At 41.9% G+C, this 17,974-nt stretch overlaps 1 protein-coding gene across 1 annotated transcript in view; it reads right to left on the bottom strand.

Annotated features, from left to right (window-relative positions):
• The window catches only part of PTPRA (protein tyrosine phosphatase receptor type A), a 242,743-nt gene that overhangs the window by 112,573 nt on the left and 112,196 nt on the right, over positions 1–17,974 (bottom strand). Inside the window, exon 2 of the mRNA XM_034771308.1 lies at positions 14,438–14,509. Coding sequence (XP_034627199.1) covers positions 14,438–14,509 — 72 coding nt within the window. The remainder of the gene's footprint in view (positions 1–14,437; positions 14,510–17,974) is intronic.

Below are 17,974 nucleotides of genomic sequence, written 5' to 3'. Positions count from 1 at the left end.
ACCAATAGTAGCTATCAGATATAGTCCAGCATGACTCCTAGCTATTAGCCACAATGGGCAGGGATGGCATCTCTAGCCTCTGTTTGCCAAAAACTGGAAAGGGGTAACAGGGGATGGATCGCTTTACCTGTTCTGTTCATTCCCTCTGGGGCACCTGGGATTGGCCACTGTCAGAAGATACTGGGCTAGCTGGACCTTTGGTCTGACCCAGTATGGCTGTTCTGATGTTCCTGATGGGCAAACAACTCAGAACTACTGCTCCCACTTTGGAAAAGAATCTCTCTGCAAAGTGGCCAGATATGAAGGGAGGAGCCAAATCAGATAAAAAAGTGCTTACAAACACTTTTACAACAGACTACTGCCAAGTCTAGAGCCTGGTCACTACATTTGTATCAAATTGGACGGAGAAAAAGGATGGACAACTCCAGCTATTGGAAAGAAAAAGAATTTAACAACCAGATGACTGAAGGATTGCAAACTGACCACAGCCACATGAAAAAGTTGTTACAATTCAGTTTGTGTAATTAGAAAGTCAGTATGATTCAGACACTTAGACTGATCCATACTGAATATCCAATATAGAGCGATAGTACAAATTCTGTAAACGGTAGGAATGTATAACATACAGCAGAGGTCTCCAAACTGTGGGCCCCCCGCCTGGCGGGGCACAGAGGAATGTTCAGGGGGGAGGGGGGAGAGCAGTGATCCCAGGCCAGCCCAATGAGGAGCAGGGAGGGAGCGCCACCCAGACCTGCCCCAGCTCTGCTCTGACCCCTCCCCCAGCTGCGGCCCTTGTCCCCGGCCCCACTCCTGGCCCAGTCCCCAGCCTCGGTGCAGCTCTGCACCTGGCAGAAGGCCCAGCTGCTGGCCCCCACCACAGCTCAGCTGCAGCTCTGCTCTTGGCCGTGGACCCAGCTGCTGGCCCCCCACTGCAGCCCGCCTATAGCTCTGCTCCTGGCCTCGATCCTTGGCTGTGGCTCTGGCCCTACCCCCACCACCAGCTGCAGCCTCAGACTTAGCCCCTTTACACCTGTCCGCATCCCCCGCCATGGGAGCTGCAGCCCCGCGCCAGGTGGGGATGAAGGAGCGGACAGGGTAAGGGGGGGCACGACCCCCAAAAATTTGGGGGACCACTGACTTAAAGGAAGAGACGCTATGGAATGCTAACCTGTATTATACTATATTATATTATGCATCCGAAGAAGTGGGCTGTAGTCCACGAAAGCTTATGCTCTAATAAATTTGTTAGTCTCTAAGGTGCCACAAGTACTCCTGTTCTTTTTGCTGTATTATACTGTTCAGCCACTAGGTGGCACTGTGTGTCATATACCTTATTTAAACTAACCTCAGCCAACTAACCAGCAGAACATTAAAGCCGGGGTGCCCAACCTACAGCCTGTGGGCTGTACACGGCCAATCAGTATATTGTGCTGAAGCAGGCCGTAGGCCTTAAGAAATGCTCTATCAACAGATTCATTAGCATTCTGTTGTCATATTTACATCATTTTAGGTTACAAGTATGTAAACAAACACCACTGTACACAGAAAACACCCTATCTAAATACATACCAAACAAGCTGAACTTAAAATATAAATCAATACAGGATGTTTGGCCCACACAAGGTGGTGCTTAGGTTTATGTGGCCCTCCTGAGTAATAAGGTTGGGCACCACTGCATTAAAAAAAAAATCTCATAGTGAACACAACTAGTGTGCATCTCTCTCTGAGAAGGAAACTCTGCAGCCAGTCCATATTTGGTACAGAAGCCTGACTTTCTAGAAGTAGCCCTTCAACCTACTGTGCACAATACTTGAATTCACCAAATCAGGTCCTCAGTTATCTTTTAAATTTACACAAATATCCCAGTAACTCATTTATGGAATCTATATAGGTTCCTGCACTATCCAGCTGCCAAATCAGTTGCAAGATGTCAGTTCTTTGTGAATGTATTTCAGAATTGCAGGTCCTGGAAACTGCCTCGGGGACCTCCAAGAACAACAGCTGGAATCGAAGGGATCACAAATGTTCTGTGATCAGATATGCAACACTAGCACATACTCCAGGTAACCTACAGGCATGCAAAATAATGCCAAAGGTTTTCCCAATCACCTGTAAGAGCAAGACTTTCTGCTGCACAATCTACTGCCAAAATTACTAATTTCAAGGAGCTAATTGTCAGAGACAAGGCAGAAGGTGTATTTGTTTATATAAAACAGCTCAAGGTATTGCTAACAGGTCCCAACATGCTTCCTGGCATGGTCCATATGGACTGTGTTTTATTTAACTACACAAACACCAGTGAATCCAGAAAGCAGGACATTGGTGCACTGTGTTTAATGCCAATGCTATGTGAAACAGTTACCATGAAAATCAAAACTTAGATGATTATAAATGAACAAGAAAGATCAGATTTTGCAAAAGTCTTGTGAAATGTGGCTATTTTGCTAGAAAATTCATGCAAGTGAAAGACATTTAAAACTCGAAAATAGTCCTTTTTCCTAATTTTGTGCACACGGCGTAGGATTTTCAAAAGAATGTAAGTGATTTAGGAGCACAAACCCCCATGACTTTCAGTGCGACTTGTTTTCTTTTTACTTTTGAAAATACCGCCTTTGGTCAGTTTGCATCCTCCAAAAACCTGACAGTCTGATTTTCAAAGAGGCTGAGCGCCTGAGCTCCCATTGGTTTTTACTGGAGTAACAGGAACTAAGCCCTTTCAGAAATCAGGCCCTATTTATTTCACACAATTAAACGTAAAACCTGCAAAACCACACAGCTAAAAACGTCTGGATTGTGAAATGGCCCGGAACAAAACGGGGAATGTGCCTCGCCACCCCTTCCCCCGGCATCATTTAAGAAAACAAACACAAAACTAAGACATTTTTGAACATTCTAATTTTATAGTATAAACCGTAGATTACAGAATCATAGGACTGGAAGGGACCTCGAGAGATCATCTAGTCCAGTGCCCTGCACTCATGGCAGGACTAAGTACCGTATATACTCGTTCATTAGCCCGTTCATTTATAAGCCGACCCCCCAAGATGGTTAGGTAAAAACTGCAAAAACTGTATGACCCTTTCATAAACCGACCCTATATTTCAGGGGTTGGAAAACTTTGGCTCCTGGCCTGTTAGGATAAGCTGCTAGCGGGCCTGGACGTTTTGTTTACCAGGAGCGTTCACAGGCACGGAGCCCCTCATCTCCCAGTGTCCGCGGTTTGCTGTTCCCAGCCAATGGGAGCTGCAGTGCCTATGAACGCTCCAGGTAAACAAAACAACAATGTATTAGATATTCAATTCAATGATTCCATAGAGTTTAAAATCATCAAATTTTGGTGTAGACCCATTTATAAGCCGACCCCCGCTCTTTGATGTGTCTTTTTTTTTACCAAAAATATTCGGCTTATGAACGGGTATATATGGTATTCTCTAGACCATCCGTGACAGGTGTTTGTCTAACCTGCTCTTGAAAACCTCCAATGGTGGAAATTCCACAACCTCCCTAGGCAATTTATTCCAATGTTTAACTACCCTCATAGTCAGGATTTTTTTCCTAGTGTCCAACCTAAACTGCCCTTGCTGCAATTTAAGCCCATTGCTTCTTGTCCTATCCTTTGATGTTAAGGAGAACAACTTTTCTCCCTCCTCCTTGTAACAACCTTTTATGTCCTTGAAAACTGTTACCATGCCCCCTCTCAGTCTTCTCTTCTCCAGACTAAACAAACTCATTTTTTTTCCAATCTTCCCTCATAGGTCATGTTTTCTAGACCTTTAATCATTTTTGTTGCTCTTCTCTGGACTTTCTCCAATTTGTCCACATCTTTTCTGAAATGTGGCACCCAGAACCGAACACAATATTCCAGATGAGTCCTTATCAGCACGGAGTAGAGTGGAAGAATTACTTCTTGTGTCTTGCTTACAACACTCCTACTAATACATCCCAGAATGATTTTTTTTTTTTTTGCGCAAAAGTGTTACACTGTTGACTCATATTTAGCTTGTGATCCACTATGACCCCCACCCAGATCCCTTTCTGCAGTACTCCTTTCTAGGCCGTCATTTCCCATTTTCTATGTGTGCAACTGATTGTTCCTTCCTAAGTGGAGTACTTTGCATTTGTCCTCACTGAATTCCATCCTATTTGATTCAGACCATTTCTCCAGTTTGTCCAGATCGTTTTGAATTTTAACCCTAGCCTCCAAAGCACTTGCAACCCCTCCCAGCTTGGTATCATCCAAAAACTTTATAAGTGTACTCTGCATGCCATTATCTAAATCACTGATGAAGTTATTGAACAGAACTGGACCCAGAACTGATCCCTAAGGGACACCTCTGGATTTGCTCTTCCAGCTTGACTGTGAATCACTGCTAACTACTCTCTGGTAACGGTTTTCCAAGCAGTTATGCACCCACCATATACTAGCAACATCTAGGTTGTATTTCTCTAGTTTATGAGAAGGTCATGCGAGACAGTACCAAAAGCCTTAGCAAAGTCAAGATATAGCACATGTACCGCTTCCCCCCCCCTCCGCCCCCCATCTACAAGTCTTGTTATTACCCAGTCAAAGAAAGCTATTAGGTTGGTTTGACACCATTTGTCCTTAACAAATCTGTGCTGACTGTTATTTATCACCTTATTATCTTCTAGATGTCTGCAAACTGATTGTTTAATTATTTGCTCCATTACCTTTCCAGGTACTGAAGTTAAGTTGACTGGTCTGTAATCTCCCAGATTGTCTTGTTTCCTTTTTTTATAGATGTGCATTACATTTGCCATTTTCCATCCTTCTGAAATCTCTACGGTCTTCCATGACTTTTCGAAAATAATCGCTAATGGCTCAGATATCTCGTAAGTCAGCTCCTTGAGTATTCTAGGATGTATTTCATCAGGCCCTGGTGACTTGAAGATTTCCCCCCTATGTTCTCTCCTCTCTCCCTTATCCATGGTATAAGGGCCCATGTTACTCCCACATTCCAACCCTTCTCCCAGTCTCTATGTTTGTTTAAAAGGTCTTTTAAAAGCCACTCTTAAAATTGGCTTTTGGAATGGCCCTAATGGCTGATACTCAGTTGCTTCTGCAGATTACTTAGAGCTTTGATTAAAAATACTAGTACGGGTTATCTATCTGCATACCCATGTCAAAGCTGATTCTCAAGTGCTCACTGAATGTCAGAAATGTGGCAGTAGATAACCTTCTTTCATGTCATGTGGGAGTGTCCCAAAGACAGAACTGTTCAGAGGTAAAGGAGTTCACAATCCCTGAACCAGGGGGTTGGACTAGATGACCTCCTGAGGTCCCTTCCAACCCTGATATTCTATGATTCTATGAAAAGGGCCAGCTCCAGGGTTTTGGCCGGCCCAAGCAGCCAAACAAACAAACAAAAAAAAAGCCGTGATCGCGATCTGCGGCAGCAATTCGGAGGGAGATCCTTCGCTCTGAGCGGGAGTGAGGGACCGTCTGCCGAATTGCCGCCGAATAGCTGGACCTGCCGCCCTTCTCCGGAGTGGCCACCCCAAGCACCTGCTTGCCAAGCTGGTGCCTGGAGCCGGCCCTGTCTATGAATGAAGTATTCCTTACTCAAATAAGCAATCTGCCTCCTGGCTGTAATCACCATGAGGTAAAGTTCTTTTCATCACCATGAGGAGGCCAAATCTGTTTCATGTGAACAAGGAATACTTTTTCTTCAGCGTGCAAGCATGTTATGAACAGACCGTCTTGAGACACTCCTATGCTGCATGGCAAACTGTCTTCTACCACATTTTAATATGGCAAATTGTTCTACATTGAGTGAATAGTCTCCTCTTAAGGAGACTAGTCTATCTGGATATCGTTGGTACCTATTTGGCCCCCATTACATTAAAGATTGAGGCACTTGGCTGCTAATGTATTTATCCTCAACATCCCTGAGGTAGGCCAGTGCTATTATACCCAATTTTCAAAGGGAGGCATGAAGATCCAGAGACACAAAAATGATTTGCCCAAGGTCCACAGGCAGTCTGTAGTAGGCCAGGGAACTGAACCTGGAGCTCGCAAGTCCCAAGCTAGCACCCAAACCACTGGACCAGTCTCTCTTTGAGTCACTGGCTGAAATGTTAGTACTGTAGAGGGGGCAAGACACTCAGGGTATGTCTATGCTGCAATTAAAAACCCACAGCTGGCCCAAGCCAGCTGACTCAGGCTTGCGGGCCTCAGGGCTGCTTAACTGCAGTGTGGACTTCCAGGCTCGGCCAGAGCCTGAGCTCCAGGACCCTCTGACCTCACAGGGTCCTAGAGGTTGGGCTCCAGCCCAAGCCCAGAAGTCTATGCTGCAGCTATACAGCCCCGCAGCCCGAGTCAGCTGGCACAGGCCAGCTGCAGGTGCCTAACTGCAATGCAAACATACCCACAGGATACTTCTATCCTGCAGTCAGCTGACTTGGGCTCACGAGGCTCAGGCTTTAGGGCTAAAAATTGCAGTTTAGACGTTCAGGTCTGGGCTCCATCCCAGGCCCTGAGAGCCTGCAAGGGGTCCAGCCCGAATGTCTATACTGTGATTTTTATTTCTATAGCCCGAGTCCACTGTCCCAGGCTCAGACACAACGACCAGTTTTTACTGCGATACAGACATCCCCTCAGAGCCGGAGTCATTTACAGCAAGGCCACTTTTCACTGCTCTGCTGAAAGTGAACCAAGCGTAAAGAATCAACAAAAATTAAAATGATAGGACATGGTTTGCAGTGTTGTTGTAGCCATTTGGTCCCACATATTAGAGAGACAAGGCGGGCGAGGTAATATCTTTTATTGGACCAACTTCTGTTGGTGAGAGAGACAAGCTAGATATCTGTGTAGCTCGAAAGCTTCTCTCTTTCACCAAAAGAAATTGGTATAATAAAGGATAGTACCTCACCCACCTTGTCTCTCTAGGAATCATAAATGAGAGAGGGGAAGATCATCGATTTCCTCCTGCACAGAAGCCAGCAAAAGAATAATTCCCTTCAGTCTATTTTCCAGACTTTTGTCCAGTCTGGTTTTAAATGCATCCAACAGAGTTGAGGTTTTTCACCACTTCCTTTGACAGCTTACCAGATCATACTAGGCATGAAAAAACAACATTAATCTCAAACCACCACCTTGCCACCCACTGCCTCCCATTTGCTCAGTAGATCTACACTTACATTTTTATTCAGAAGCATTAAACACAACTATAAATTCTAATGTAGACACGACACCAAAACATTTGTTCCAGGGCACAGACGTTAGGCTACTGGTTATATTTAATGCTGAAGCCTAAAATATACAATTCTGTTAGTTAACAGTTCTCAAAATAAACACTTCTGTGTTGACATCACTCCTGTTTATTGCAGCTTATTCTAGCTCTCTCCCCAACTCTAGTGTCATTAATGAGAAGGAATAAGCCACCGAAGAAGCTTCACTCAGCTCTATTCTTGCTCCTATATTTCTCAGATTGTACAATTCATAGATTCATAGATTCTAGGGCTGGAAGGGACCTCGAGAGGTCATCGAGTCCAGTCCCCTGCCCTCATGGCAGGGCCAAATACGGTCTAGACCATCCCTGATAAACATTTATCTAACCTACTCTTAAATATCTCCAGAGATGGAGATTCCACAACCTCCCTAGGCAATTTATTCCAGTGTTTAACCACCCTGACAGTTAGGAACTTTTTCGTAATGTCCAACCTAAACCTCCCTTACTGCAGTTTAAGCCCATTGCTTCTTGTTCTATCCTTAGAGACTAAGGTGAACAAGTTTTCTCCTCCTCCTCATAACACTCTTTTAGATACCTGAAAACTTATGTCCCCTCTCAGTCTTCTCTTTTTCAAACTAAACAAACCCAATTCTTTCAGCCTTCCTTCATAGGTCATGTTCTCAAGACCTTTAATCATTCTTGTTGCTCTTCTCTGGACCCTTTCCAATTTCTCCACATCTTTCTTGAAATGCGGTGCCCAGAACAGGACACAGTACTCCAGACTTGCGTCTGATGAAGTGGGCATTCACCCACGAAAGCTTATGCTCCAATACATCTGTTAGTCTTAAAGGTGCCACAGGACTCTGTTGCTTTTTACAGATCCAGACTAAACACGGCTACCCCTCTGATACAATACTCCAGTTGAGGCCTAACCAGCGCAGAGTAGAGCAGAAGAATGACTTCTCAGTCTTGCTCACAACGCACCTATTAATACATCCCAGAATCACATTTGCTTTTTCTGCAACAGCATCACACTGTTGACTCATATTTATCTTATGGTTCACTATAACCCCTAGATCCCTTTCTGCCGTACTCCTTCCTAGACAGTCTCTTCCCATTCTGTATGTGTGAAACTGATTTTTCCTTCCTAAGTGGAGCACTTTGCATTTGTCTTTTAAACTTCATCTTGTTTACCTCAGACCATTTCTCCAATTTGTCCAGATCATTTTGAATTATGGCCCTGTCCTCCAAAGTAGTTGCAATCCCTCCCAGTTTGGTATCATGTGCAAACTTAATAAGCGTACTTTCTATGCCAATATCTAAGTCGTTAATGAAGATATTGAACAGAGCCGGTCCCAAAACAGACCCCTGAGGAACCCCACTTGTTATGCTTTTCCAGCAGGATTGGGAACCATTACTAACAACTCTCTGAGTAAGGTTATCCAGCCAGTTATGCACCCACCTTATAGTAGCCCCATCTAAATTGTATTTGCCTAGTTTATCGATAAGAATATCATGTGAGACCGTATCAAATGCCTTACTAAAGTCTAGGTATACCACATCCACAGCTTCTCCCTTATCCACAAGACTGGTTATCCTATCAAAGAAAGCTATCAGATTGGTTTGACACGATTTGTTCTTTACAAATCCATGCTGGCTAATCCCTATCACCTTACCACCTTCCAAGTGTTTGCAGATGATTTCCTTAATTACTTGCTTCATTATCTTCCCTGGCACAGAAGTTAAACTAATTGGTCTGTAGTTTCCTGGGTTGTTTTTATTTCCCTTTTTATAGTTAGGCACTATAGTTGCCCTTTTCCAGTCTTCTGGAATCTCTCCCGTCTCCCATGATTTTCCAAAGATAATAGCTAGAGGCTCAGATACCTCCTCTATTAGCTCCTTGAGTATTCTAGGATGCATTTCATCAGGCCCTGGTGACTTGCAGGCATCTAACTTTCTTAAGTGATTTTTAACTTGTTCTTTTTTTATTTTATCTGCTAAACCTACCCCCTTCCCATTAGCATTCACCACGTTAGACATTCCTTCAGACTTCTCGGTGAAGACCGAAACAAAGAAATCATTAAGCATCTCTGCCATTTCCAAGTTTCCTGTTACTGTTTCTCCCTGTTACTGTTTCTCCCTCTTCACTAAGCAGTGGGCCTACCCTGTCTTTGGTCTTCCTCTTGCTTCTAATGAATTGATAAGTCTTCTTGTTTCCCTTTATTCCTGTAGCTAGTTTGAGCTCATTTTGTGCCTTTGCCTTTCAAATCTTGCCCTGCATTTCTGTGTTGTTTGCCTATATTCATCCTTCGTAATCTCTCCTAGTTTCCATTTTTTATATGACTCCTTTTTATTTTTTAGATCATGCAAGATCTTGTGGTTAAGCCAAGGTGGTCTTTTTTTTCCCCTAACCAGCGGAATAGCTTGCTTTTGGGCCCTTAATAGCGTCCCTTTGAAAAACTGCCAACTATCCTCAGTTGTTTTCCCCCCTCAGTCTTGATTCCCGTGGGATCTTACCTATCAGTTCTCTGAGCTTACCAAAATCTGCCTTCCTGATATCCGTTGTCTCTATTTTGCTGTTCTCCCTTCTACCCTTCCTTAGAATTGCAAACTCTATGATTTCATGATCACTTTCACCCAAGCTGCCTTCTACTTTCAAATTCTCAACGAGTTCCTCCCTATTTGTTAAAATCAAGTCTAGAACAGCTTCCCCCCAGTAGCTTTTTCAACCTTCTGAAATAAAAAGTTGTCTGCAATACAGTCCAAGAATTTGTTGGATAGTCTGTGCCCCGCTGTGTTATTTTCCCAACATATATCCGGATAGTTGAAGTCCCCCATCACCACCAAATCTTGGGCTTTGGATGATTTTGTTATTTGTTTAAAAAAAGCCTCATCCACCTCTTCCACCTGGTTAGGTGGCCTGTAGTAGACTCCTAGCATGACGTCACCCTTGTTTTTTACCCCTTTTAGCCTAACCCAGAGACTCTCAACACTTCCGTCTCCTATGTCCATCTCCACCTCAGTCCAAGTGTGTACATTTTTAATATACAAGGCAACACCTCCTCCCTTTTTCCCCTGTCTATCCTTCCTGAGCAAGCTGTACCCATCCTCGCCAACATTCCAATCATGTGTATTATCCCACCAAGTTTCAGTGATGCCAACAATGTCATAGTTGTATTTATTTATTAGCACTTCCAGTTCTTCCTGCTTATTACCCATACTTCTTGCATTTGTGTATAGGCATCTGAGAGATACTGGTTCGATCTTGCATCCCAGTTTTGCCCTGACCCTCCTTTCTCTGCCATTATAGCCCACACTCCTTCTTGTTTCCGACCCATCTCCCAGGTCTCCATATGGCATTTGATTCTTATGGCAAGTTATAAAAATAGGGGGAAGTCTCCTTGTCAAAGTCAACCTTTCAGACGATGGACATGTGATTAGTTGATATGAACCTGTAGCATTTGTTTAAGCCAGATGTCCACTCATTCTTTTTCTTTTCTTCCTTATGTCTAGCCACAAAGGTGATAAATATTATAACTAGTTTATTCAATCCCCTGGCTTCAGCTTAAATTTCACCATAACCAGTGTGTATGTTAGAGCTGAGCTGAACCAAGAATTTGATGAACAGGCTTTATTATTGTGTGTGTGTGTAAAAGAAACCTTTGGGTCTAGGTGACCTTTTCCTATTTATGAGGATGTTTCATTATTCATAATTATTCACTGAACAACTTGGATCAACAGTTTTCAGCCTATGGTTTGCCTGAAAAATTCAGCTACTTGCTATTTGGTAGCTAACGTGTGTTAAACTAATAATTTTACAAAAAGAAACTGCCTCTAAAGGAATACTGGGGTATTTCGCATCAAGCAACTGACAAGAGCTAAGCATCACAGATTCATGAACATTAAGGCCAAAAGGGACCACATTATGGTCATCTAGTGCAACCTCCTATGTAATTCAGGCCATATAATTTCATCCAATAATTCCTGCAGTGGAGGGAATCATTCTTTCCAGCTATGTAATTGAGCACTATTGCAAACCAAACAACTGTGGACGAGGTTAAAGGAATGAGAGGCATATCTGAATATCTCCATATGTACCGAGAGTGCTGTCTATACCAGAGAAAACACCCTTGATTGTAGCTACTGACTAGCATTTCATCTAACTTCATCAAAAAAGACTACCTCTCCCAAGAGGCAGGATAACCAAATGGGCTTTAACATGGTATCTTCTAGACACTGCTTGAACCATATATAGACTCATCTTATGGATGCTCAGATACTACCGAAAATGGCATGAATGCCTATACAGATGTTCATTTTGTGAAAGGAATCATCCATGCAAATTCTTTCTCAAGTACATTCCACACAGCTCTTATCCTAAGCCAAACAAGAAGTGCAAATATATTTAAGAGCCACAAACCTATTGTAAATCATTTGCTCGTCAGAACATGAATTTCCATCTCTTCCTCCAACTACCAACCAGTGAGCTAATACTACCTATGAAACCCACTGTTTCCATTGGTGTTACCAAAGGACATCACCCGTTTTACAGCATGCAGCTTTCTTGCACTGGTGAAGAATGGACACACTGGATCAAATGTTCATTTATGATTCATTCTTGCAGTCAACTGGGCTGCATGCATGTAAGAGGGAAAAATCCAGCCCACAATGCAGCACTGTGCCTGCGCATGAAATCTTGCATACATGCCTTCTATCTCACTTGCATGTACCTCTGGACAGGAATGATGTTAATTGGTGGGAATTTAGAGGTTGATCACCACTCTGAAGGCAATGGCAGTCTTTCTGTGGACAACAGTGCAAGTTGTATTGGGCCTTTAGAGAAAGGCAAAAAAAAGATGAATGAGGCTGGACTTAAATAATATGTCTAGAGTGATAAAGCAATGCATACGGGACAAGAAGAATTAATAACTATCTACACGTTTGGGATTTGGAGGGTTTGAACTCCAAGTGGGTGCGGGAGAGGGAGGGGAGCCTTCATGTAGGGTGGTCAGTGGGGGGGGATAACTAGGAGTTGTGAGATGATATTGAGCAAGGAAACATTTAGACTGAATAACAGGAAGAAGTTACCTAATGGTGAGATCTCTAGGTTGTGGAACATTCAGCCAAGGAAAACTAGAGCATCAAAAAGAATTCTTTATTGGCAGACAGACAATGACCTGTTTTCCACTCCACGCGTCTGATGAAGTGGGTTTTAGCCCACGAAAGCTTATGCCCAAATAAATTGTTAGGACTCCTTGTTGTTTTTGCTGATACAGACCAACACAGCTAGCACTCTGAAACCAATTACCTGTTTCTATGATTGCAGTCTAATCTCTGCAACATAACATCATGACACATTGTGCTGCCCATCTCAATCATCTCCTTCTAGTCATGGCTAAGTGAGCTGCATATGACAAAGGAAATCAGAAGAAAGGATGCCAAAGAAGGTAGGTAATGATAGCCATCCTTCCTTTCATTCATTGTGTGTAACTGGAGAACAAGTCTGGATTTAATATTCCTGCCCACACATATATCCCTCATACCTTCTTCCATACCACCACCCATGCATGGAACATCCTGCCTACCTCTGCTCTCCAAGACACTTCCCAATCATTTAAGTCCCAGAATCCAAGTCTCTAGCTCATACAGTTGCTAAGAAAGCCTTCAAAATATGAACCAAGAGTAAAGCGGTGCAGTGTTTCTGTGCTCTAGTCTGCAGACAAACTGAAACTGTAACTCCAAGTGGTGTGAACTGTCCCTCATTGCAGTGATAACACTTCAGCCTAATAATCTCACTAAAGATTGCACACAGAGGTGTTCTCATTTAGAGCCAGATTCCAACACCCTTCCTTGCTTTCCAGAATATCCTACTCACAAATAGATTCCCATTAATTTCCTGTTGGACTCCTCATGGAGTAGAGTACTACTCAAGATGAATAGGGGTGTCTGTTTCTAGCCCTCTGTCTTGTACAGTGCCAAACAGTATCAGTGAATCCTAATAATATCAGGAAAAAAGTTCTAAACTACTATATTTGGTATAGTTTTTTGACTGGCAATTTGTATTTCTAATCTCACTACGGTATTTCATGTTTGCTGGGGTTTTTTAGTGGATTATTTGCAAAGAATTTAATGTAAGTTGGTTGTCCAACACATATATAAGGTAATTCTCGCTGTCTCTACAATAGCTCCAGTACAGCTCCACCAGAAGGTGGCAACAGTAAGAGAACTAATGTAGAACAGGAAGTGTGGATAGAGCACTACCATGAAAATCAGGAAACCTGAGTTCTACCACCAGCGAACCTATGTAACATTAAAAAAAATCTGTTCCCCTCTGTCTGTTTTCCCTCCTGCCCCTTATCTTGTCTAATTCAACAAGAAACTCTTCAGGGCAGGGACCAGCTTATGTGTGTGTGTGCGTGCGCAGAGCCTGGGACAAATCGACGCTCTAAGCGCTACCACAATACAAATAATGAGTAGGGCACTGGTGTTTTACTGTTATGATGCCTAATCCTGCACAGATCGTGGTGGTAAAAGTGCACTGTCCACATTCCATTTTAGCTACCAGTGGCAGAATGGAAACACAGGAAGCTTTCTGAAAAGTGCAAATATAGACAAGACACAAATTCCTACAGTGATGAGTGTCCCAAAAATATCTATAAATAAATGTCAGGCCTGAGTCCATTTATATTTGATTTTCAAATCCTTGCCCAGTATATTTATGTTTTCAGCAAAACAAGAATCCTTCTGTATCTAATTAACGAATCAGCAATGGCAACACTTCTGTACCTACCATGGCATCTGGGGACAGACTAGCTGACCACAGCACTTCAACATAATGGAAATAGACTAATAAAATATATTCTACTTAGGGGCTTGAAATGACAGGTGAGAACCTGAATTGCAAACTCAACCACTTAGTTTCAAGAGAACAAAAATTACTGTACCGAGCTCTTCAAATAAAAGTTTTTACAATTTAAAGAGCTTCTTCTTATCCTTAAGAGAAAGTAGTATTTTTTCCATTGTATGTTATGTTCCAGGTTATTCTTAAAATGCAAGACAATTCTTTTTCCATTTAAAGGGACATTTCTAAGAACAAGTTAGCACTTTAGCAGTGTCCCAAATACCACCTCTGATTATTAGTAAATTTTAAATAAAGCAACCACTATAATTTGCCTTCTAAATCCGAAGACCTGCTTCAAGAAGAGGGGAAATTGGGTGATGCCAAAGTAAGTGACTCTTTCCCTTACCTTAATCATCGTAAGTACATCATCCATCCGTAAGTTCTTAGGATCCCATACAGGTTTTTCTAAGGGTGTCCCCTGCAAGCAAACAAAAAAAATTTTTTTTTTTAAATTAAGACTTAATTCAACAAGTATGCAATTACAAACATTTTTAGGAAAGGTATGAAAGAGCAAAACACTTGCAACTGCCTTTAGCAAATCACTTCCACTTCACTTGCTCTCTATCTAGAACATAAATGTACCTGATGTTATTGTAAAACTATAAAGAGACCCTGAGAGAGAAAAAATATATGGACACATCTTTAAATTCCACTAAAATATGATGGACATAACCTCACCATGTTTCCAGTGTCTTATATGGTAGTAAACATACATAGGGGATAATATGGCCATAAAATGAGCAATCAGTCTGAAAGCAGTCTATAGGAGATGATATGGTCCACACTAGGGATCAGGTGGGTGTGATTACTTTTTGAGTTCAAATCACTCTCAGAAGAGTCACCCCGTCTTGCTGTTGACGAAAACCAAGACTGAAGCTAAATCACCAAGCAGAACACTGACATATGCAATTTTTCATGGAGCATCAGTTTTGGGAACATCCTTCAGGAAAATGCATCAGAGACCCCCCCTCAACCCTCCTACTCCACTTCATCAGTGTCCTGAAACATGTGTCCCAGCTGAGTCTTCATTACTAAGTGACCTACCAAGTTCGGGCATGAGTCCCATCTTATGTATGGCCTGGGAAAAAGCAGAATGTCTTGAGCAGCCTACAATGACATCCATGGGACAGAGGGGTGTCTCTATATCAGATCAGAACTGGCTTTGGGTGTGCAGGATAACCTCTCCTCCCAGTCAAATATGGGTGTTTCTTGGCTGGTCTCTTGGATTTACAGCACAATGCTAAATTTAATCTGAGGTTAGTGGAGTCTGCTGCTGTTTGAGCAGAATGACCGGGGGAGTTGGAAGAAAGGAGGGAGGGAAATCAGAGATAGACAGTGAAGGGAATAACTTGATTGTGACCCCCATCTCAAAGAGAGCTGAGCTCAAGACCCAGCACATTAGGGTGACCATATTTCTTAAAGTAAAAATGGGATGGCACAGGGCTCACCCGAACTGCTCCCTATATAACAAGAAACATTGTCCACTAAATCAAGAACATTGTATTTGCACACAAAGGTCCCAAACCCACATTAATAGTGAAATCAGTAATACAGGCAGAAAGCAGGAACTCAGGCACCAAGGCTCAGTTGCATTTCATTGCCATCTGGCTTAGAATGGGATCACTTTTTATTTTCTAAATTTTCAGTGCTCATTTCCTGAAATGCCATTAGTTTGCTATTAAAATGTATTGTTAATAGGGCTGTCAATTAATGGCAGTTAACTCATGCGATTAACTAAAAAAATTAATCGCAGTTTTAATTGCATTGTTAAACAATTGAAATGTATTAAATATTTTGGATGTTTTTCTACATTTTCAAATATATTGATTTCAGTTACAACACAGAATACCAAGTGTACACTGCTCACTTTATATTATTTTTGATTACAAGTATTTGCACTGTAAAAATTATAAACAAAAAGCATTTTTCAGTTCACCTCACACAAGCACTGTAATGCAATCTCTTTAGCGTGAAAGTACAACTTATGAATGTAGATTTTTTTAAATTACGTAACTGCACTCAAAAACAAAACAATGCAAAATTTTAGACCCTGCAAGTCCACTTAGTCCTACTTCTTGTTCAGCCAATCGCAAAGACAAACAAGTTTGTTTACATTTACAGGAGTTAATGCTGCCCTCTTCTTATTTACGTCACCTGAAAGTGAGAACAGGTGTTCACATGGGACTTTTGTAGCTGGCACTGCAAGGTATTTATGTGACAGACTGGAATGGTGGCCGAAGCATGAAGGGGCATAAGCTAAACATTCCTAAGGACATGCTTCCATGCTGATGACGCCGGTTAAAAAAAAAATGTGTTAATTAAATTTGTGACCGAATTCCTTGGGGGGAGAACTGTGTGTCTCCAGCTTTATTTTACCCACATTCTGCCATATATTTCATGTTATAGTAGTCTCGGATGATGACTCAGCACACATTGTTCATTTCAAGAACACTTTCACTGCAGATTTCACAAAACGCAAAGAACATACCAATGTGAGATTTCTAAAGATAGCTACAACACTGTACCCAAGATTTAAAAATCCGAAGTGCCTTCCAAAAATCTGAGAGGGATGAGATGTGGAGCATGGTTTCAGAAGTCTTAAAAGAGCAACACTCTGATGTGGAAACTATAGAACCCAAACCACCAAAAAAGAAAATCAATTTTCTGCTGGAGGCATCTGACTCGGGTGATGAAAATGAACATATGGTCAGTCTGCACTGCTTTGGGTTGTTATCGAGCAGAACTCATCATCAGTATGGACCCATGTCCCCTGAAATAGTGGTTGAAGCATGAAAGGACATATGAATCTTTAGCCCATCTAGCATGTAAATATCTTGCAACGCCAGCTACAACAGTGCCATGAGAACGCCTGTTCTGACTTTCAGGTGACATTGTGAACAAGAAGTGGGCAGCATTATCTCTTGCAAATGTAAACTTGTTTGTCTGAGCGATTGGCTGAACAAGAAATAGGACTGAGTGGACTTGCAGGCTCTAAAATTTTCATTGTTTTATTTTTAAATGCAGCGGTTTTTTGGTACATAAGTCTACATTTGTAAGTTCAACTTCCATGATAAAGATTGCACTAAGGTACTTGTATTAGGTGAATTGAAAAATACTATTTATTTTGTTTTTTATAGTGCAAATATTTGTAATCAAAAATAAATATAAAATGAACACTGTACACTTTGTATTCTGTGTTATAACTGAAATCAATACATTTGATAATGTAGACATCCAAAAAATATTTAAATACATGATATTCTATTATTAACACTGCGATTAATCGTACGATGAATCACGATTAATTTTTTTTAAGTGCTTTACAGCCCTAATTGTAAATATTACTCAAATAATAATAATTGACTTAGCAAAAATCTGCACACTGGAGGCACTTGGATTTTGGTGGTTTCAGTTTTTGTTTCTCCTTCCTTGCAAGAGCAAGAAGTTCCAGAAGAGCTGTGTAGGGGACTTAAATTGATTCTTCACATGGAGTGTGTCAGCATTTCTGAGATACTTCTTAAACTAAGTATCAGAGGGGTAGCCATGTTAGTCTGAATCTGTAAAAAGCAACAGAGGGCCCTGTGGCACCTTTAAGACTAACAGAAGTATTGGGAGCATAAGCTTTCGTGGGTAAGAACCTCACTTCTTCAGATGCAAGTAATGGAAATCTCCGAGGCAGGTATAAATCAGTATGGAGATAACGAGGTTAGTTCAATCAGGGAGAGTGAGGTGCTCTGCTAGTTATCTCCATACTGATTTATACCTGCCTCTGGAGATTTCCATTACTTGCATCTGAAGAAGTGAGGTTCTTACCCACGAAAGCTTATGCTCCCAATACTTCTGTTAGTCTTAAAGGTGCCACAGGACCCTCTGTTGCTTTTTA

The sequence above is a fragment of the Trachemys scripta genome, chromosome 5 (genome assembly GCF_013100865.1).
Source record: "Trachemys scripta elegans isolate TJP31775 chromosome 5, CAS_Tse_1.0, whole genome shotgun sequence".
Lineage (NCBI taxonomy): Eukaryota > Metazoa > Chordata > Testudines > Emydidae > Trachemys > Trachemys scripta.
Note: the sequence above shows the minus strand (reverse complement) of the source record. Positions and strands in the feature narration are given on the sequence as shown.